The following is a 21,715-nucleotide window of genomic DNA, read 5'->3' on the forward strand; positions in this document are numbered from 1 at the left end:
ACCCAGGATATCTTTAGCCTGCACAGGCTCAGTCATCTCCAGAGGATCTCCGCGTCCAGCACAGTTCACAGCAGAAACCTTGAAGAAGTAGTTGACATCTGGTTTTAGGTCATGAACTGTGTACTCTGTCGTCTTCACCTCTCCCTTGGAGGAAATCATGGCCCATTCACTCTCTCCCTCCACAAGCTTCTCCACCATGTAGCTGGTGACCTCACTGCCTCCGTCCCATTCTGGCTTGGACCAGCCCAGGGTGATGGAGGTCTTGGTGGAATCCACCACCTTCATCTTGCGTGGCTCATATGGTGGATCTGTAAATGAAATGTGTTTGTCAGGCCAAGCTGTTCATGAGTCTTTCTTATTTTGCGATGGTTAAGTGACGTACCAACTGGGTCAGCGGCTTTATAGAAGTCAGAGACATCAGAGAACGGACCCTCTCCAGCCTTGTTGATGGCACAGACACGGAACTGGTACTCATTTCCTTCAGTCAGGTGGTACACAGTCTGTTTGATATCAGTGATGGGGTCTTTGTAGACTCTGATCCATCGCAGGCTCCTCTTGTCGCGTCTCTCAAGATAGTAGCCAGTCACAGTGCTTCCTCCATCTACACCTGGTTTGTCCCATTGCACCACCATGGTGGACTTGGTGATGATGTTTACCTCTGGAGTTTGGGGCTGACCAGGAGTTACTGGAAAAAGGTTGGACCAGAAATACATTAGACAATCAGATATTTCAAACATCACTAGACTTTAATCTTCATAGTCAGCACTTTACAGCTTGGATTTACCAAAGGCGTTCTTGGCGATGACGGGCTCTGATTCCAGTGCTTCTCCCACTCCAAACTTATTCACACCCATGACGCGGAAAACATATTCATTTCCACGTCCTAACTTTCCAACAGCGATGTGTGTCTGTTCATGCTTGTCTGAAACCGTAGACCAGACAACTCGGCTGGTTTCCCTTCGCTCAACAATGTAGTGGGTCACCTTGGAACCTCCCTGGTCAGACTCAGGCACAGGTTCCCAGCTGAAGATAATTCTGTCTGCTGTGACGGAGTTGAAGTTGATAAGGCCAGTGGGGGGTCCAGGTTTGTCTAAGAGGAGGTAACAATAAATGGCAGCGTATTAATATAAAGGTTATAAAGGTTAAGAAAACATTTCAATATATTAAAATGTATCTGACAAAGAATCAAGAATTTTCAAATACCCAGGATTTCAATCCTGATGGTTGCAGAGGCTGATCCAAGAACATTCTTGATCTTGACCTCGTATGACGCAGTGTCAGAGCGGGTTGCATCCTTAATCACCACAGCTGAGGAATCTGTTGTGCTTTCCACCGACAGAGTTGAGGTCTGTACCAGCTCCCTTCCATCCTTCAGCCACTCGATGGTTGGCAGGGGCTTGGCGATGATTCCAACGCTGAGCTTTACTGATGCTCCAGCTTTGTACTGGACCACATCCAGATATTCTGGAGGAAGGTCAATGGCCGGAGCTCCTGTGGTTCACAGATGAATAAATACATTAAGTACAACAAAAACAAAAACTTAAACAATCAATGTAAATCAAGACTCACCACATGCATCCACACATGTGACTGGGCCAGCAATCAGAGATGGATTGCTGACAGACCCAATAGTGTTCTTGGCGTACACTCGGAATTCATAAGATTCATCCTGGCTCAGTCCAGAAACAGTGAAGCCCAAATCAATGATGTTGCTGAAGTTGGCCTTCACCCATCTTCCACTGGGAGCTTCTCTTCTCTCTACACTGTAGCCAGTGATCTTGCTGCCACCATCATATGGAGGCCTCTGCCAGGCCAGGCTGACCGAGTTCTTAGTGACTTCTGTGATGCGTACGCTTGCTGGGGGCTCTGTGCATTTTAAATGAAACACAATGTTATTCAAAAATCAGTGAACTTTCTAATGCTGTACTCACACACATGCGTGGTGACCATGCCTTCATCACTTTGACAAAATTAGCAAGTTTTCATATGACACTGCTCTGCTCTCAGAACCAGGCATTAGACACTGTCAAGTCCTTAAGTGACACATACATGTGAATGTTCCGTTGCAGGTTTATTATTAATTCATTTAATATACAGTAGATGATGTGGATTCCCTAAAAGTAGACTGAGTACACTGAGACAAATGCAAAGACTCACCGCAGGCGTCAATTGCAAGCACCTCTTCAGACGTCTTGCTCAGTTTTCCAATACCAGCGGCATTTTCAGCTGCCACTTTGAATTCGTAGAAGAGACCAGGGCAGATTTTTGTTATGCGCCACTGGTTTCCTGTGATTGCCGTCTTATTGACCTTCTGCCAGAGGATGCTGGTCCTTTCCTTCATCTGGAGATGGTATCCAATTACGGGGTTTCCACCATCATTGACTGGCTCATTCCAGCAGATGGTAAGTGTCTCTCTGGACACAAAGCCAACCCATGGTGTGGATGGAGGTCCCGGGACAGCTGTTATTGATAGAATCAAAACAAATGTGTTGAATCATCAACATAAAACAAAACCTGCATTGTGACGGAGTTCTATTTTCTCTTTATGAATCTGAAAAAAATCTTTTTTTGGACAAAAACGTCCAGTAAAGACATTTCAGTGTGATTCAGACACACTAAGAAATTGAAGCAGATTTTTAAAATTATATCAATGATTGATAAATTCTAGCTATTATTTTTGCCTCATGGAGACAGCACAATTAAAGAACTGCGTCAGTGAAGCTACTTAGTAATGTAACGTAATCAAACTCACTGTATGGAAGCTTGATCATGATAGATTTGCTGTCAAGCTGGTCGCTGACACCATTGCGATTCACAGCTTTGATTCTGAACTGATACTCCTCCCCCTTTGTCAGCTTGGTCACTTTGATGGAGCTTCTTGCGATGTTGGTCGATACCTCCTCCCAGGAGGGAGTGCTGGTTTCACGCTTCAGAACAATGTAGTTAGTAACAGGACTGCCACCATCATAGTCTGGAGGAGCCCATTTCAGACAGACTGTGGTCTCTCCGATATCTCCAACCTCAACTGGACCAATAGGAGGCCCAGGCCTGTCCAACACGATGAAGATGATGAAAATCTTTGTGGTACCTCCTGCATTTGAGGCAGTTACTTCGTATTTGCCAGCATCACTTGCGATGCTTTCATTCAGAGTAATGATTAAGCTGTCTGGTGTTACTTCTGCCAGCAGCCTGGTGGATCCTTTGATGACCACGTTGTTCTTGGACAGAGTCACCTTAGGTGTGGGCCTGCCAGTGAGTGGAATGTCAAAGGTAAGGTTGGATCCTGCTTTAACATAAACTGTGTTCTTGGGGTAGTTCTTCAGATCAAACTCTGGAGCCTCTGTTGGAAAAAAGAGACCAGACTGTCATCAGTAACCACATTTGAGAATTCACTCAGTATTCTGGAAAATACAGCATATCCATTTATTACTTTACACATGACTTCCTTTAAACCAGTGTTTCCCATACTTTCAGTTTGTGGACCTACTTTTTAAATAAGACGACGACCGATGCTATTTAAACAAATAAGTAATAATCCGACACGTTATTTAATGCACGTGACGCTGAAAACACATAAAACACATCCATCCTTCAGGCCATTATCTCACGATAGTCTTACTAACTTAAGCTACAGTCTGTTCTGTTCCTCCATTTTTTAGTTCCTTAATCATGGATTACTATTATGGTAGAAACAGCAACTGTGTGGAACATAAACAAGCTCCATTATGTGATTCACAGGTGACTGTAGGAATAAATGTTAAAGCTGGGAAAACAATCCCTGAACCACTCTTTGCAAATGATAATAAATTGATGTAACTGGATGGAATACCTTTTATTTCCTTGACAATAACTGGTACGATCATCTCCTTAGGTTCACTGAGTCCAGCGTGGTTCTCAGCACGTACTCTGAAGAAGTACTCAGCACACTCCCTGAGACTTTTGATGGTGTGAGTCATGGTCCTCACAGTGGCGCACTTCACCCACTTCGTCTGTCCCTTCTCCAGAGCATCAATAACATAACCTTTAACTCTGCTGCCACCATCGTATTCTGGTCGTGTCCAAGCAATGGTGACGCTGTCCTTGGTGACATTAGCAACTCCAAGTTTCATGGGTGGACTTGGTACCTCTGTAACAGATAATGATATATTCGTAATGAAGCACATTGTGTTGACATTAAAAAAGTGTTAAGATAAAATGGAAAGATCCTAAGAACATATGTTACCTGTGATCTTGGTTCCAGCCTTGGCCTCCTGGGGAACACCCAAGCCATGCTCATTTTCTCCGATAACTCTGAAGTAATAGATGGCGCCTTCCTGTAAGTCTTCCACCTTATAAGTCAGTGTGCGGCAGGTGCTGGTTACTGACACCCAGGCCTTCTTACTGGCCTCACGTTTTTCAACATGGTAGGCCTTCACTGGATCACCACCATCATTCTCTGGAGCCTCCCATGTGAGTGTGGCAGAGTCCCTTGTTACCATTGAAACTTTAACGTTGATAGGGGGTCCAGGAGAGTCGAGCACCTTGACGACCATAGGTAGTGTTGCTTTTCCCAGTGGTGATTCGATTGTGACACAATACTCTCCAGAGTCATTTCTAGTTGATTTCTCAATAGTCAACTTAGTGTTGGAATCTGTTGACTCAATTGTTCCTCTGACTTTAAGATCAACACCCTCCTTGGCCCATCCCACTGAGGGCACAGGTTTGCCCTTGAATGGTACATTAAGCGTAAAAGCTGTCCCATGTTTAACAATAAGTAATTTACGCAGCTCAATGTCGACATCAAAGGATGGCTCTGCAGTTCTGTCCATTACTACAACAGCATCTGAACATGGGCTACGCACACTACTGCCAACTTTGTTTACTGCCTTGACACAGAACTCATACTCTGTACTCATCTTCAGTCCTGTAATTGTGAATTCCAAGCTTTTCGTTAGTGGGATGACCTCAACCCATCTTGCTAAGTCTTCAGGAGACTCAGGTACCTCCTCTTCCTCCTCATATTCTTCCTCCTCTTCTGCAGCCTCTGGAGCTGGCTTGTGGATGTAGTCTCTGTATTCTACACTGTATCCAAGGATGTGAGCACCACCATCATCTGTTGGTGGCTTCCACATAATGGACACAGTGTCCTTGGTTGAATTGACAATTTTTGGTTTGGTTGGGCGAGAAGGAACGACCAGAGGATCCGTGGCTCTGAATGTTGCAGATGGTTCACTTGGGAGACTCAGACCAGCAGCATTTTCAGCACAGACTCTGAAGTCATATTCACAACCTTTGCGCAGTTTGGTAGCTACACCAGTACATTCAACAACTGGATCTTTGTTCACACGAACCCAGCGCATGCCTGTCTTCTCGCGGCGCTCAATCACATACCCTGTTACGGGGCTGCCTCCATCACTGGCCGGCTTGCACCAGGTAAGAGTCATTGAATCTCCAGTTATGGCAGTGACATCAACACCAACCGGGGCAGTGGCAATAGTGTAAGGGTCTGTAACCTTTACAACATCACTTTCCAGAGCCTCACCAACTCCATATTTGTTGACAGCCAAAACCTTGAACATATATTCATTGCCCTTCAGCAGTCCTTTGACTTTGAGGTAAGTTTTTGTGATGTCTCCCTTCACCAGTGTCCACGCCAAACGGCTGGTCTCACGCTTCTCAACAACGTAATGTGTGATAGCAGCACCACCAATCTCCTGAGGAGGACCCCATGACAGAGTGCACTCCTCAGCTGTGAGACCCAGGATCTGCAGGGGTCCTGCTGAGGGTCCAGGCTTATCAATGACCACACAGTTTATAGGCATGGACACTGGACCAGCAATGTTCTGCAGAGTCAGGGCATACTGTCCAGAATCGCTTCTGATACAGTCCTTAACAATGACAGATGTGCTGTTATCTGTAGAAATGATCTGGATTCTGGCTCTCAGCTCAATCTCTTTGCCATCTTTGGTCCAGGAAATGACTGGTGCAGGGCGTCCAGCAAAGTCAGCGTTAATCTTAAGAGTTTCACCTGCTTTCACAAACACTGTCTCTCTGAACTTCACATCCATCATGATGCGTGGAGGTTCAACGTCATCCTTCACTGTGATGGAGCCGGTGTTGTCAGATGGTTCACTGAAAAGTCCAGCTGCATTCTTAGCAATGACACGGAAGTCATACTGACTGTCTTCTGTGAGGCCTGTCACATCATAGTGGGTTTCTGGCACATTGGTAAAGTTGCATCTTGTCCAGCGTCCTTCAGGGAGGTCTCTGCGTTCAATAACGTAGCCAGAAACCTTAGCTCCTCCATCATATTCTGGTTTATCCCAAGAGAGGGAGACAGATGTTCGGGACACAGCGATGACCACAGGGGTGCCTGGAGGATCACATGGATCTCTGGCTGCCACAGGTTCACAAGCTTTGCTGCATTTACCAATACCAGCAATGTTTTCAGCATAGACACGGTATTCATACATCATACCCTCTTCAAGTCCGTTAACTTTGTATTCTGTATTTTTGATCATTCCTCTGTTCATCTTTGTCCAAAGAATGCTAGTGCGCTCCTTCCTCTCCAGATGGTAGCCCAGAACAGGACTGCCACCATCACTGACTGGCTCGTTCCAAATCACCAACATGTTAGACTTGGAGGCAAACCTTACTATAGGTGTGGAAGGAGGTCCAGGTAGTTTGAAGTTATACTGAGCAGTGATTCCAGGTGAATCCAGATATGGACTCTTTCCATAACGGTTGACTGCATAGATGCGGAACTGGTACTCTGCTCCATGCGTGAGGCGGCTAGCTTTGAAAATTGTTCTGGCAACATTACTTGCTACCATTTGCCATTCTTGTGTGTTTGTGTCTCTCTTCTCTACAATGTAGTTACTGATGGAGCAGCCACCATCATAGTCAGGAGGTGACCAGGACAGTGTTATGCTGTCTGACGTCACAGAGTCCACCTTAATGCTTGTGGGTGGACTTGGTTTATCAAGCACAACCACTCCAATATCAGTTGTCACGGTTCCTGCGCTGTTGGCTAGGGTTATCTCGTATTTGCCAACATGTTCTCTTTTAGCCTCTTTGATGAGTATTTTGGATGAGGTTGCAGTGTTTAAGATGGTCACTGATGATGTTTGCTTGAGAGGGAGAGCATCCTTCTTCCAAGATACCACAGGTTTTGGCCTACCTCTTACTGGAACCTCAATAGTTAGGTCATCTCCAGCCTTCACACTGTATGTAGTAAACAGTAGGTGGGCGGTGGGTTCAATTGCAACATCCTTTGCAGTCACTGGCAAGCCAAACTCCTTTGGTTCACTTTTTCCTTTCTCATTGATTGCAACAACTCTGAAAAGATAGGCTTCATTGGGAGTCAGATTAGAAATAGTTGCTTCAGGCACCTTGACTGTGCATGCCGTGCCCCATTTATCTCCACTCTTAGGCTTGAATTCAACATTGTAACACATTACTTTACTTCCCCCATCATGGGCAGGTTTGTCCCATGCCAATGTCACACTGGTCTTTGTCAAATCAGCTAGGGTAATGTTGCTAGGTGGCAGAGGTACTTCAGCTACTTTGATTTCTTTGGTTTCAACCATCTGTCCTTGGCCATATTGATTCACGGCACAGACTCTAAAGTAGAAAATGCCACCCTCAGGCAGATCTTCAATCTTGAATGAGTTGGCTGTGCAGTTGCTGGTGACAGTAGTATAGGCCTTTCTGACAGACTCTCTTTTCTCTACAATGTAGTTTGTGATTTTAGCCCCACCATCAGTGAGTGGAGTATCCCAAGCAAGAATCACTGAATCCTTCTTCAGCTCCTTCACGGCAAAGTTTTGTGCTGCACTTGGTGTATCCAGGATTCTCACCGCAACAATCGCAGATTTTGTACCACTGCTGTTCTCCAGTGTAAGTGAGTATTTTCCACTGTCGAATCGGTTGACGTTGTCAATGACTAGCATGGTATAGGAACGGGTAGTGTCGACTGTGGCTCGCTCTGTAAAGGTACCCTCAACTTTCTCCCATTTGACAGTAGGTTCGGGTCTTCCTCTGATGGTGACAAACAGACGCAGAGTTCCACCTGCACGGACTGACACCACCTTCCTGAGATCTGCATCCAGCTCGATCTCCGGTGCCTCCGCCCTGTCAGAGGTAACCACTGTGCCATGTACATTTGCTGCCTCTCCAACTCCCTCAGAGTTGATGGCACAGATGCGGAACTGGTACTCTCCACCCTCCTTCAGGTCTGTGATAGTGAGTTTAGTGACTTGAATACCTGTAGGTGGAGTGCACATAGCCCATTCTTTTTCAGCTGGCACCTCTACTGCTGGTGCTACTTCTGCCTCCTCTGTGGATTCAGGTACTGGTGTATACTCCCTCATTTCAATGATGTAGCCCTTGACATAGGCACCACCGTCAAAGTCTGGTTTGCCCCATGACAGAGATACAGAGGACTTTGTGTAGTCCGTCACCTTAGGATGATGTGGAGGCCCAGGTGGCATTGTTGCATTGCATGCTCTGTAGAAGAGGGATAATTCACTTAGGTCTCCTATTCCAGCCTGATTTTCAGCAGCAACACGGAACTCATAGAAGTGATCCGTCATCAGACCTATGACCTTGAAGTGGGTGTCTATCAGCTTTTGTTTGTTGCATTTAGTCCACCTGACACTATCTTTGTCACGTTTCTCAAGGTGATAACCCTCAATATCAGCTCCACCAGTCTGTTCTGGAGCAGTCCATGACAGAACCATGGAGTCCTTTGTGATCTGACTGGCCTCTGGAGTTCCAGGTGCACTTGGTGGCTTGTATGGATTGCGTGCAATTATGGGCTCACTTTCCAGATAATCACCAATGCCATATTTGTTCACTGCCCTGACCCTGAAAATGTATTCATCTCCAGCGAGCAGACTTGTTACTTTATGGTACAGACTCTTGATATTTTGTGCAGCCACTGTCCAGGACAACCTGCTGGTCTCCCTCTTCTCCAAGACATAGTGAGTGATATTCGCACCACCATCTAGAGTGGGCTCAGCCCAAGCAAGGATGCACTTGTCAGACATGACTCCTGTCACTTTCATGGGTCCAGTGGGTGGACCCGGTTTATCAAGAACCTTGACAGTGATGGGGAAAGTTTTTGTACCACCTAGATTTTTGAGGACAAGGTCATAGTGGCCACTGTCGAGCTTGGTGACATCCTTGATGGTTATGGTTGCACGTTTCTGTGTGGTTTTCACCTCAATGCGCAGGGCTTTATCAATTTCCTTACCCTCCTTTAGCCAAGCAACATTGGGGATTGGTGTTCCATGAATGTCTGCATCAAGAACCAAGTGTTCTCCAGCATTTACAACAATGACATCCTTGTATTTGGGATCCATTGAGGCCCGTGGTGGTTGAATTTCATCAATTGCGGTGATAGGTCCAGAGCTGTCAGATGGTTCACTGAAGACTCCTGCTGCATTTCTTGCAATAACTCTGAATTCATACTGCTCGTTCTCTGTCAGACCGGTGCTGGTGTACTCTGTCTCAATGATGTTAATGAAGTTTTCTCTTACCCAGCGTCCCTCAGGGGAGGACAGATCTTTTCTTTCCACGATATATCCATTCACGTTGCTGCCACCGTCATATTGAGGCTTGGTCCACTGAATCTTAATGAGATTTTTGGAAATAGACACAGCTTCAGGAGAACCAGGAGGATCACATGGGTCACGAGCAACAAAGGACTCAGACACTTTACTGCATCTACCGATTCCAACAATATTTTCAGCATAAATTCTGAACTCATATCCAATACCCTCCTCAAGATTACAGATCTTAAACTGAGTATCAGTGATAAGAGTCTTGTTCAGTTTGTTCCAAAGAATGCTGGTCCTCTCTTTGCTCTCCAGGTGGTAACCAATGACTGAGCTGCCACCATCATTGACTGGCTCATTCCATTCAATGATCATCATTTCCTTAGTTGCAGACTTGACATTTGGAGTTCCTGGAGGCCCTGGTGGCTTGTATGGGTATTGCACAGCAATGGACTTGGAGTCCAAAGGAGCACCCTTTCCGTATCTGTTCTCAGCTGTAATCCTAAACTGGTATTCTGCACCTGTTTTCAGCTTGGTGACCTTGAATGCTGTTCTAGCAAGCTGTGTGGTAACAGCCTGCCATACTGTGGTGGTTGTATCTCTCTTCTCCACGATATAGTTCTTAACTTGGCATCCACCTGTGTATGCTGGAGGCTCCCAGGCAAGATGGACAAAGGTGTTGCTCACTTCAACAATCTTGACTGGGCCTACTGGAGGACCGGGCTTGTCAAGGACAATGATAGTCACATCCTCTGTTACAGTACCAGCACTGCTGGTTGCTGTGATCGAATATTTCCCAAAATCATCCTTGCAAGCTTCAGTAATGTGAATTGCAGTTGTTGCTTCAGTGTTTGCCACACTGACTCTGGATGTAACATTAAGAGTCTGACCATCCTTGGACCAGGTGACTTTAGGCTTCGGCCTGCCAAGAACAGCAAACTCCAACTTTAGATCTTTACCAGACAGCACACTGTATGTGTTGAATTGCATCTTTATGCTTGGCTCAATTGTCATGTCACTGGCAACAACAGGTGCAGCAAGAGCCTTCGGCTCACTCTTTCCCTTTTCATTGTATGCAATGATACGGAATAGGTATTCTTTTCCAGGTGTGAGTCCTGTGGCAGTGCCCTCACATGTCTTTGTGTTTGTGGCAACTCCCCACTTATCTGTACCTTTAGGCTGCATCTCAATCAGGTAACCACCAATTCTGCTGCCTCCATCATGTTCAGGTTTCTCCCAGGCTAATGAGGCACTGGCCTTAGTGACATCTGTGAGGAAGATTTTTCCAACTGGCAGAGGTACCTCGGAGGCCTTTGATGCTGTCTTTGTTTCAACAGCTTGGCCAACTCCATAGTCATTCTCAGCCATGACTCTGAAGTAATATAAGGCTCCTTCGATCAAGTTCTCAACTCTGAATGTTGTCTTACTGCACTTAGTGGACACATTTGCATATGCCTTCTTGGTTGATTCACGTTTGTCAATGACGTAGTTCTTGATTTTGGAACCTCCTTCAATAAGTGGGACATCCCATACGAGCGTGACAGAGTCCTTTTTGATGTCTTTAACAACCAGATTTTGTGGGGCTCCAGGTGTGTCCAGGACTTTAACTGCCACAACCTCAGATACAGAGCCACTGCTGTTGGTCAGGGTAAGGATGTATTTTCCGGAGTCACCTCTGTCACATGAGTCAATAGATAGCTGTGTGAAGTTTAGAGCCTTCTCAACCACTGCCTTTTCAGTTAGGGCTTTCTCATCCTTAGTCCACCTAATCTCAGGTGTTGGCCTGCCCTTAAATGGAATATGGACTCTAACAGAAGCACCAGCTTTCACAGTGATGCCCTTCCTTAGCTCAGAGTCCAGGTGGATCTCTGGCGGATCCACTCTTTCATCTGGCTTTGCTGTTCCAGGGAGAACTGCTGGCTCACCAACTCCTAGTTTGTTTAGAGCACACACCTGGATCTTGTACTCCTGACCCTCAGTAAGTTTGGTAATTTCATATTTGTTAACACGTAGGCCAGTGGGGGGAGTAACCATGGTCCATTCCTCCACTTCAGCCTTGCAAACCTCAACAATGTAGCCTTGAATGGCACTGCCACCATCAGACAGAGGCTTACCCCATGACACTGTGATAGAACTCTTAGTAGAGTCAGTTACATTCACATATGCTGGGGCACCAGGTTTGTATTTTGGATCGGAGGCCTTGTAGTTTGAACTTGGAAGGCTTGGCTCTCCAACTCCAACTGCATTTTCTGCTGCCACTCTAAACTCGTATTGGTGGCCTGTGGTAAGTCCTGTGACTCTGAAGGAGAGGTCAGTAATCTTCTGTCTGTTGCACCTAGTCCATTTAATTCCAGTTCTGTCCTTCTTTTCAATAATGTAATTGATAATCTCACTGCCACCATCGGACTCTGGGGCAGACCAGGTGACGGTCATGCCATCATGTGTAATGTTGTACACATCCTCTATGTGCGGTGGACCAGGAGGAACAAATGGAGTCTTCATAATCACTCCTCCAGATGTCAGTGGATCACTGACACCATGACTGTTAACTGCCATGACTCTGAACATGTATTCATCACCTTCAAGTAATTTGGTGATTCTGTAGCACGAAGTGTCACAGGAGTTGGAAACCACAGTCCAAGCAAGACGACTGGTTTCTCTTCTTTCGATGATGTAATGTTTGATAGGACTTCCTCCATCATTTAGAGGGGCACGCCATGAAAGTGTGCATCTGTCTTCAGCAACTCCAGTGATGCGGAGCGGTCCTTCACATGGGCTGGGTCTGTCAAGCACCAAAACCTTAAATGGCACTGTTTCACTGCCAGCCTCGTTAATCAGCTGAAGCACATAAAGTCCGCCATCAATCCTGACACAGTCTTTGACGACAATCATTGCATGGTTTTCTGTGTTTTTGATCTCTAGCCTGAATGTGTTTTCAATTGGTTTTTCATCCTTGAACCACTGGATCATAGGCAGCGGTTTTCCACGGACATCAGCGTCAAGCTTAAATGACTCCCCAGCATTGATGACAATGGTCTTGGTGAATGCAGGGTCAATGGAGTATTTGGGTGCCTCAACCTTGTCACTTGCAGTGATTGGCCCACTGTTGTAGGATGGCTTGCTAACGGTGCCAACAGCATTTTTAGCAATAACTCTAAAGTCATACTGAGCATTCTCAGTCAGTCCAGTTACAGTAAATTGGGTCTCAATCACATTGGTAAAGTTCGCCCTGCCCCACCTGCCCTCTGGCAGATCACGCTTCTCCACAATATAGCCTGTTATATTGCTGCCACCATCATACTCAGGTTTAGTCCACTGAATGACAATGGTATCTTTGGTCACATGGATGGCCTCTGGCATACCAGGAGGATCACATGGGTCACGGGCAATGCAGCCCTCTGAGACTTTACTGCATCGGCCAATGCCAACAATGTTTTCGGCATAAACCCTGTACTCATACTCAATACCCTCCTCCAATGGATAACTTTTAAACACAGTCTCATGAATAAGTGTCTTGTTGATCTTGACCCAGAGAATGCTGTTTCTCTCTTTTCTTTCAAGGTGATACCCAAGAACAGGACTGCCGCCATCTGTGACAGGCTCATGCCATTCAACGATCTGGTGGTCCCTGGAGAGAGAAGCAATGAAAGGAGTGCCTGGAGGGCCGGGCTCTCTGTATGGGTACTGAGCCACCACAGTGGAGGAGTCCAGGCCATGACTCTTGCCGTAGCGATTCTGAGCAATGATCCTGAACTGGTACTCAGCTCCAGTCTTCAGTCTCGACACCTTTATGGTGGTTCTGGCACAATTAGTGCTGACATTCTCCCATGTCGTAGTAGTAGTATCTCTCTTTTGCACAACATAATTTGAGATCTGACAACCACCATTGTGTTTTGGTGGGTCCCATGAAATAGTAACACTCTGTGTTGTGATTTCATCGAACCTCACTGGGCCAGATGGAGGGCCAGGTTTGTCAAGCACTATGACTTCAACAGTTGTGTCCTTCTTTCCAGCAGAGTTGGCAACATTGATACTGTACATACCACCATCATCACCTGCTGCCTCCTTTATGCTGAGTGTTGTGTGTGTGGGTGTATTCTGAATGTTAACTCTAGTAGTGAACTTCAGAGGAGCACCATCTTTATTCCATGAGACTGCCGGTTTAGGACGTCCATAAATGGGAATGTCAACATGCAGGTCTTTGCCCACATGGACACTGTAGCTGCTGAACTGTGGTCGGACATCAGGCTCAAACACCAAATCCTTGGTCATAACTGGCCCAGCAAGAACTTTGGGATCACTCTTGCCCTTATCATTGACTGCTGTAACTCTAAAGAGGTACTCTTGTCCAGGGTTGAGATTGGAAACTGTAGCCTCCAATGTCTTAAATGTGTTAACAGCAGACCACTTATCCTGGCCCTTAAGCCTCGCCTCAAGCAGGTACTGCATGACTCTGCTACCACCATCATACTCTGGTCTTTCCCAGGCCAAAGAGATGCTTGTTTTGGTTTGGTCAGTAACAATTAAGTTCTTTGGAGCCTGAGGTACCTCCGACACCTTAAGAGCATCAGCAGTTGCTGCAGGAAGGCCAACACCATATGCATTCTCTGCCATAACACGGAAAAAGTAACTGCAACCCTCCTGGAGTGGGTCAATCTTCCACGAAAGCTTGTGACAGTTTGTTACAACAGCTGCAAATGTTTTGCGTGTGCTTTCTCGCTTTTCAACAATGTAGTTCTTGATCTTGGATCCACCATCCAACAGAGGTGGTTCCCACACCAATGTCACTGACTGGTTAGTGATTTCTTGCACTTTCAGGTGAACAGGAGCACTTGGTGTGTCGAGAACACGGACTACGACAAATGCTGATTTGGTTCCACTGGAGTTTTCTGCAGTGACTGTGTATTTTCCACTGTCACTTCTGCTCATCTTGTCAATTACGAGGGATGTGTAACTGCTGGTCACCTCAATCTGAGCGGTCTCTTTGAGAGAAGCTTCATCCTTATCCCACTTCAGTGTTGGAGTGGGCCTTCCTTTGATTGGGATAAACAGCCTAAGGGAGAGTCCAGCTCTAATGATCACAATCTTTCTCAGTTCTGGGTCAATGTCAAGGTCTGGCTCTTCTGCTCTGTCATGGGCAACAACAGCTCCAGAAACATCTGCATGCTCACCGACTCCAACTTTGTTGATGGCACATACTCTAAATTTGTATGCCTGGTTTTCTTTCAGATTTGCAGCTTCAAATTTAGTCTTCTTGACACCTGTTGGTGGTGTGCACATTATCCACTCCTCAGGAGGTGCATCAGTTGCAGGTGCCTCAGGAGCTGAGGCTTCAGCAGGTACCTCAACTGGCATGGTGGTAGTGCAGCATTCAACAATATATCCCTGAATCTCACTGCCTCCATCATTGGCAGGCTTGCCCCAGGAAAGCAACACAGATGTCTTTGTTGAGTCAGTAACTCTTGGATTGTGTGGTGGGCCTGGCTTGAAGATGGGATCAAGAGCTTTGTAGAATACAGTTGGGGAGCTTGGTTCACCTACACCAACTGCATTTTCAGCAGTAACTCTGAACTCATAAATATGATTCTCCATAAGTCCAGTGACCTTGAATGTCAAGTCAGTGACAGATGTTCTGTTGCATCTGGTCCATCGTATGCCATCTTTGTCATGTTTCTCAATGATATATGCAGTGATGGGACTGCCACCATCTTCAGAAGGAGCCTCCCAGGTGAGCAACATTGAATCTTTCTTAATTTCTGTAACCTCTAAACTCTTGGGTGATCCAGGGGGAAAATATGGATCTTTGATTATGACAGGAGCAGACTCAAGTGGTGCACCCACTCCAAACTGGTTAACAGCATGGACTCTGAAAATGTACTCATTTCCTTCCAAGAGCTTAGTGACCTTCAAATAAATGTTCTCTACTTTTGGACTAACTACAGTCCAGACTAATCTGCTTGTCTCTCTCCTTTCCACAACATAGTGAGAAATTTTGCTGCCACCATCTTGTACTGGTGGTTTCCATGCAAGGCAGCATCGGTCTTTAGCAATGCCTGTAATTGTAAGAGGTCCTAGAGGTTCTCCGGGCTTATCTAAAACAACCACATTGACCTGTACAGATTTTTCACCTCCTGGATTTTTCAATAGCAGAGTGTATTGGCCCCCATCAGAAAGTTTTGCTTCCTTGACAGATATATAAGCTCTGGTGGGTGTGTTCTTAATCTCTCTGTGAATGGAGTTGCCAAGTTCCTGCTCTGCTTTCATCCAGTGGATAGAGGGTAGTGGTTTCCCCTGAACATCTGCATCTATCTTAAAGTTGTCTCCAGCATTAACCAGAATGGTCTTGGAGTACTCAGGGTCAATGCTGATACGTGGTGGTTCAATCTCATCCCTGGCAGTGATTGGACCAGTGCTGTAAGAGGGCAAACTGAAAACACCAGCTGCATTTCTTGCTATAACACGGAACTCATACTGATTGTCCTGCACAAGTCCAGTTGCAACATATTCTGTCTCAATGATGTTTGTAAAGTTAGCCTTTTGCCAACGACCTTCAGGAAGCTCCTTCTTTTCTACAATGTAGCCTGTAACCTTTGCACCACCATCGTATTCCGGTTTGGTCCAAACAATGGTAATAGAGTCCTTGGTGATCTTTGCTGCCTCTGGGGTGCCAGGAGGATCACATGGATCTCGAGCAACATGACCCTCAGACACTTTGCTAACTTTGCCTATTCCAACAATGTTTTCAGCATAAACTCTGTACTCATACTCCATTCCTGGTTCCAAACCAGTGGACTTGAAGGTTTGGTCCGTAATAAGAGACTTGTTAAGTTTGACCCACAGAATGCTATTTCTCTCTTTACGTTCAAGATGGTAGCCCAAGACAGAACTTCCACCATCATTAACAGGCTCGTTCCAGGCCACAACCATGCTGTCCTTCGTCCAGGTGGCAATGGATGGTGTTCCTGGGGGTCCTGGGACCTTATAGGGGTATTGTGCCACGATACACTCTGATTGCAGAGTTGGGCCTTTTCCATATCTGTTTTCAGCTGTTATTCTAAACTGATATTCAGTGCCACACTTCAGTCTGCCCACCTTCAGTTTGGTCCTTGCAAGGTTAGGAGATACAACCATCCAGGTAGTTGTGGATGTGTCTCTTTTTTCTACAATGTAGTTTTTGATGGTGCAGCCACCGTCATACTCTGGTGGGATCCAGGAGATTGTTATGCTGTCAGACGTGACCTCTTCAACCTTAACTGGACCACCTGGCTGGCCTGGTTTGTCGAGAACAACAATGTTGATATCTGCAGTTGTCTCGCCAGCTGTGTTGGTCAGAGTTATGTGGTAGCGTCCAACGTCATCTTTAATGGCCTCTTTAATGTGAAGGCTCAGCACTGTGTCTGTAGAATCAAAGTTTACTCTGGTAGTTCTTTTCAGAGGCTGACCATCTTTTATCCAGGAGATAGCTGCTTTGGGACGAGCAACAAATGGAACCTCCACTGTTAGGTCTTCTCCTGCCAACACACTAAATGTGTTGAATAACAATTTGGCAACAGGTGCAAACACAAGATCCTTTACAATCACAGGTACCCCAATTTGACGTGGGTCGCTTGTTCCCTTCTCATTTCTTGCTGCAACTCGGAACATGTATTCTTCACCAGCATTGAGTCCACTGATTGTAGCTTCCGTTTCCTTCACAATCATGGCCTGGGTCCACTTATCAACACCCTTAGGCTGGATCTCAACAACGTAACAGCCGATTCTGCTGCCACCATCATGTTCTGGCTTCTCCCAAGTCAGAATGACACTGTTTTTGGTAACATCCTTCAGGGTGATTTTTCCAGGAGGCTGTGGTTTCTCAGACACTTTAACTGATTCACCAGTCTCAATGGGCAAACCGATACCATATTCATTTTCAGCCAAAACTCTAAAGTAATAGTTGCATCCTTCCAGGAGTTGGCCAACAGTGAAGGTTGTGTGATAGCAGAGAGCATTGACTGTGGCATATGCTTTCCTCGTGGACTCACGTTTTTCAACAATATAATTCTTAATCTTAACCCCTCCATCATTTACTGGTGGATCCCACGTCAGTGTGACGGCCTCCTTGGTTACAGCAGTTATCTTCAAATTCTGTGGGGCACTTGGTGTATCCAGCACCCTGACTTGAACTGTAGCAGTCTTGGAGCCAGAGCTGTTTTCAATTGTAAGATTGTACTTTCCACTGTCAAATCTGTTGACATTTTCAATCACAAGTAATGTATATGATGTTGTGCTGTCAATGGTTGCCCTCTCAATAGGCTCACCATCTCCTTTTGTCCATTTGGCCTGAGGAGTTGGTCTGCCTCTGATAGGAACAAAGAGTCTAACTGAGCAGCAAGCTCTAACACTGATAACTTTGCGGAGTTCAACATCCAAATCCATTTCAGGTGGGAGGAGCCTATCCTCTGCCTTGGCATTATCAGGCACAGATGCTGCCTCTCCGATTCCCTCGCTGTTGACAGCAGAGATGTTGATTTTGTACTCCTGGTTCTCCTTCAAGTTAACAATGGTGAATGAGGTAGCAAGAAGACCTTCTTTGGGTGTCACAATGGTCCACTCATCCTCCTCCACCTTTTCAGATGGGATGCAGGTCTCAACAATGTAGCCAGTGATGTCAGAGCCACCATCATAAACAGGTTTGTTCCAGGCAACAGTAATTGAGGACTTGGTTGTGTCCAGGATTCTGGGGTTACATGGTGGCCCTGGTTTGTACAGACCATCAGTTGCCTTGTAGAATGGACTGGAGACACTTGGTGCACTCACTCCAGCAGCATTCTCAGCAATTACCCTGAATTCATATTCATGTCCAACAACGAGGCCAGTCACCCTGAACTGAAGATCTTTGATCTTCCTTTGGTTGCATTTGATCCAGCGGAGGCCAATTCTGTCTTTTCTTTCAATGCTGTAGTTAGTGATGGGAGTTCCGCCATCACACTTAGGTGCTTGCCACATAAGGACCATTGAATCTTTAGTGATAGCTGTCACCTCAGGATTCTCTGGAGGATCTGGAACCCTATATGGATTATCAGCAATAGTGGGTTGTGACTCAAGGGACTCACCAAGTCCATATTTGTTTACAGCCATAACTCTGAAGATGTATTCATTTCCTTTGAGCAGCTTGGTCACCTTGTATTGTGTAACTTGTAGGTCTGAAACCACATTGGTCCAAACCAGTCTGCTAGACTCGCGTTTCTCAATCACATATCCTTCAATCTTAGCACCGCCATCATCTGCAGGTCGAGCCCATGTCAGCACACAGGTTTCAGCTGTGACATTAGATACTTCAAGGGGTCCAACTGGTGGTCCAGGTCTGTCAAGCACTTTAACTTTAAAGATATGCTTTGCAAATCCACCTACATTAGTGGCTGTCAACACAAACTCTCCTCCATCTGACCTGATGGAGTCCTTGTTGGTCAGTGTGGTTGTCAGTTCAGTGAACTTAACTTCCAGTTTCATTGTGTTTTCAACCTCTTTTCCATTCTTGGTCCAAACCATAGATGGTGTTGGTTGACCAGCAATGTCAGCATCAAGTTTGAAGGACTCTCCAGCCTTCAGTAAAACAACATCCTTAAAGATGGCATCGACCATAATGCGTGGTTCAATAATATCATCTTTGCAGAGGATCGGGTCAGAGGGCTCAGAAGGAATGCTAACTGCACCTGCTGAGTTTCTGGCTGTGACACGGAACTCGTAGGACAAATCCTGAGTCAGTCCACTGACGGTAAAAATTGTCTCGATAATGTTAGTGAAGTTAGCCCTGATCCAGCGGCCGGTCGGTAGTTCTCTCTTCTCCACTGTGTAGCCAGTGATTTTAAATCCACCATCATACTCGGGCTTTGTCCACTGAATAGTGATGACATTCTTGCTGACAAATATTGGGACAGGTTGGCCTGGTGGATCTACAGGGTCCAAGGCCAGTATTGCTTCTGAGGCTTTGCTGGGTTTACCAATTCCAGCCAAGTTTTCAGCCATGACACGGAATTCATAGGCAGATCCATCTTCAAGCCCAGAGGATTTAAAGATGTTTCCTTTCACAAGACCCTTGCTGATCTTTTGCCACACTATACCGCTTCTTTCTTTCCTTTCAACGTGATAGCCGATGACTTCATTACCTCCGTCCGTCACTGGCTCATTCCAGCCGATTGTTATGGAGTCCTTGGTAAATGCTACAACTCCTGGAGTACCAGGAGGTCCGGGGACTTTGAATGGATAACCAGCTACCACTGACTCTGAGGTGATGGGAGGTCCAACGCCATATCTGTTCTTGGCCTTTACCCTGAACTGGTACTCTGACCCAGTCGTTAACCGGATGGCTTTGAAGACTGTACGAATAACAGAGGAAGACAGTTCTGTCCAAGTCTGGGAGGTGGTGTCTCTTATCTCAACCACATAGTTAGTGATCGGAACACCTCCGTTATTCTCAGGAGGATCCCATGTAAAGATGCAGTAAGTACGGGATATCTCCAAAATCGCAACTGGTCCTTTGGGTGGCCCAGGTACATCATGTACTTTCACTGTAATGTTATCTGTCACAGAGCCAACAATGTTCTTTCCTGTCATGGTGTACACACCACTGTCAGCCCTGTTACATTCATTGATGCTGAGGATTACTGTAGCAGCAGTGGTTTCTGCATTGGTTCTTTGCGTAGGCTTGAAGGCTGCATTGTCTTTTTGCCAGGAGATGGTTGGTCGAGGACGTCCCATAACTGGAATTTCAACCTTGATGTCTTCTCCTGCCTTAGCGATAATAGTTTTGCGACATATGCCACGCAGGTCGAACTCAGGAAGAGAAGTAGAATCCTTTACAATGATGGGTTTGCTCTCGCGTGGAGCACTTCTACCTGATTGGTTGACAGCCATTACATGGAAAATGTACTCCTCATTCTCGTTCAGATTCTTCACTGTAAAATCCATGGTCTTGGCTGTTGTTATGTGGGACCACTGATCGGTTCCCTTTTTCTGGGCTTCCAGGACATATCCTGAGATTCTGCTTCCACCATCGTGCTTGGGTTTGGTCCAAGCCAGGCTCACAGAGTTCTTGGTGATATCTGTAGGAATAATACTCTCTGGAGGAGTTGGTGCCTGTGATGCACGGATTGGCTCTGTAGTTTCGACCGCCTCACCAATGCCATACTCATTCTCAGCAGACACTCTAAAATAATACTCGCAGCCTTCGCCTAGCTCTCCAATCCTGACTGAAGTGTGCGGACACTTTGTTACAGCAGTGGCAAAAGCCTTGCGTGTCGATTCTCTCTTTTCAATAATGTAGTTTGTGATTTTGGCTCCTCCATCAATCAGCGGCATCTCCCACTGAAGAGTTATGCTTTCCTTGTCAATTTTGAGTGGTTTCAGGTTCAGAGGAGGCCCAGGTGAATCAAGAACTCTCACATGAATATCAGCACTCTTCTTTCCAGCAGTGTTCTCTAGGGTAAGCTCATATTTGCCAGCATCAATCCTGGAACTCTCAGGAATGAGCAGCATTGTAAATGACTCAGTGCTATCAATGACTGCACGTGGGACTGGACCGCCCTCCTTTGTCCAGGTGACTGTGGGCGCAGGACGTCCTCTGATTGGCACAAAGAGGCGAATGGAGCAGCCAGCTCTGACAACAAGCGTTCTTCTCAGCTCAACATCCAGCTCCAAGTCTGGCTCAGCTGCACGCTCTACAATATCTACCAGCTCCTGGGTTTCAGCAGGTTTGCCCACCCCCTTGGCATTCACAGCACTGATTCTGAAGAGGTATTTTGCTCCTGTTTCCAACTGAGGAACAACAAACTCTGTGATCCTCAGAAGAGAGGTATCCTTGATCCAGTCTTCTGTTCCATCCTTCTTATGCTCAATCACATACCCAGTGACTTCAAGACCACCATTATCAAGAGGCTTTCCCCAGTTCAGGGTCGCAGTGGTCTTGGTTGTGTCTGTAACTCTTGGATTGACAGGAGGTCCAGGCACATCTACCAAACATGAAAGAAGTGGTAAGTGCATTTGACCATAAAAAAAAACATTGTAAAAAAACTGTTTTATTGCATGGAGTAGATTAATTAGCACTGATTACTGTGACTGCATTTAACTTCTAGATTTTCTAGATATAGAGATATATTTTTATTTTTTGGTCGGAAGTGCACAGTTAAGTGCAGTCA

General features: G+C 45.9%; 1 protein-coding gene across 1 annotated transcript in view; it reads right to left on the reverse strand.

Moving 5' to 3' along the window:
* Positions 1 to 21,715, reverse strand: part of LOC122786910 (titin-like) — a 147,582-nt gene that overhangs the window by 22,108 nt on the left and 103,759 nt on the right. The window contains exons 197-205 of the mRNA XM_044053443.1: positions 4,223 to 21,529; positions 3,830 to 4,126; positions 2,753 to 3,340; positions 2,158 to 2,460; positions 1,570 to 1,866; positions 1,204 to 1,491; positions 785 to 1,090; positions 383 to 685; positions 3 to 308 (exon numbers count right to left, since the gene is read on the reverse strand). Of these exons, the coding sequence (XP_043909378.1) occupies positions 3 to 308; positions 383 to 685; positions 785 to 1,090; positions 1,204 to 1,491; positions 1,570 to 1,866; positions 2,158 to 2,460; positions 2,753 to 3,340; positions 3,830 to 4,126; positions 4,223 to 21,529 (19,995 nt within the window). The remainder of the gene's footprint in view (positions 1 to 2; positions 309 to 382; positions 686 to 784; positions 1,091 to 1,203; positions 1,492 to 1,569; positions 1,867 to 2,157; positions 2,461 to 2,752; positions 3,341 to 3,829; positions 4,127 to 4,222; positions 21,530 to 21,715) is intronic.

The sequence above is a fragment of the Solea senegalensis genome, linkage group LG2 (assembly GCF_019176455.1).
Source record: "Solea senegalensis isolate Sse05_10M linkage group LG2, IFAPA_SoseM_1, whole genome shotgun sequence".
In the NCBI taxonomy this organism is placed as follows: domain Eukaryota; kingdom Metazoa; phylum Chordata; class Actinopteri; order Pleuronectiformes; family Soleidae; genus Solea; species Solea senegalensis.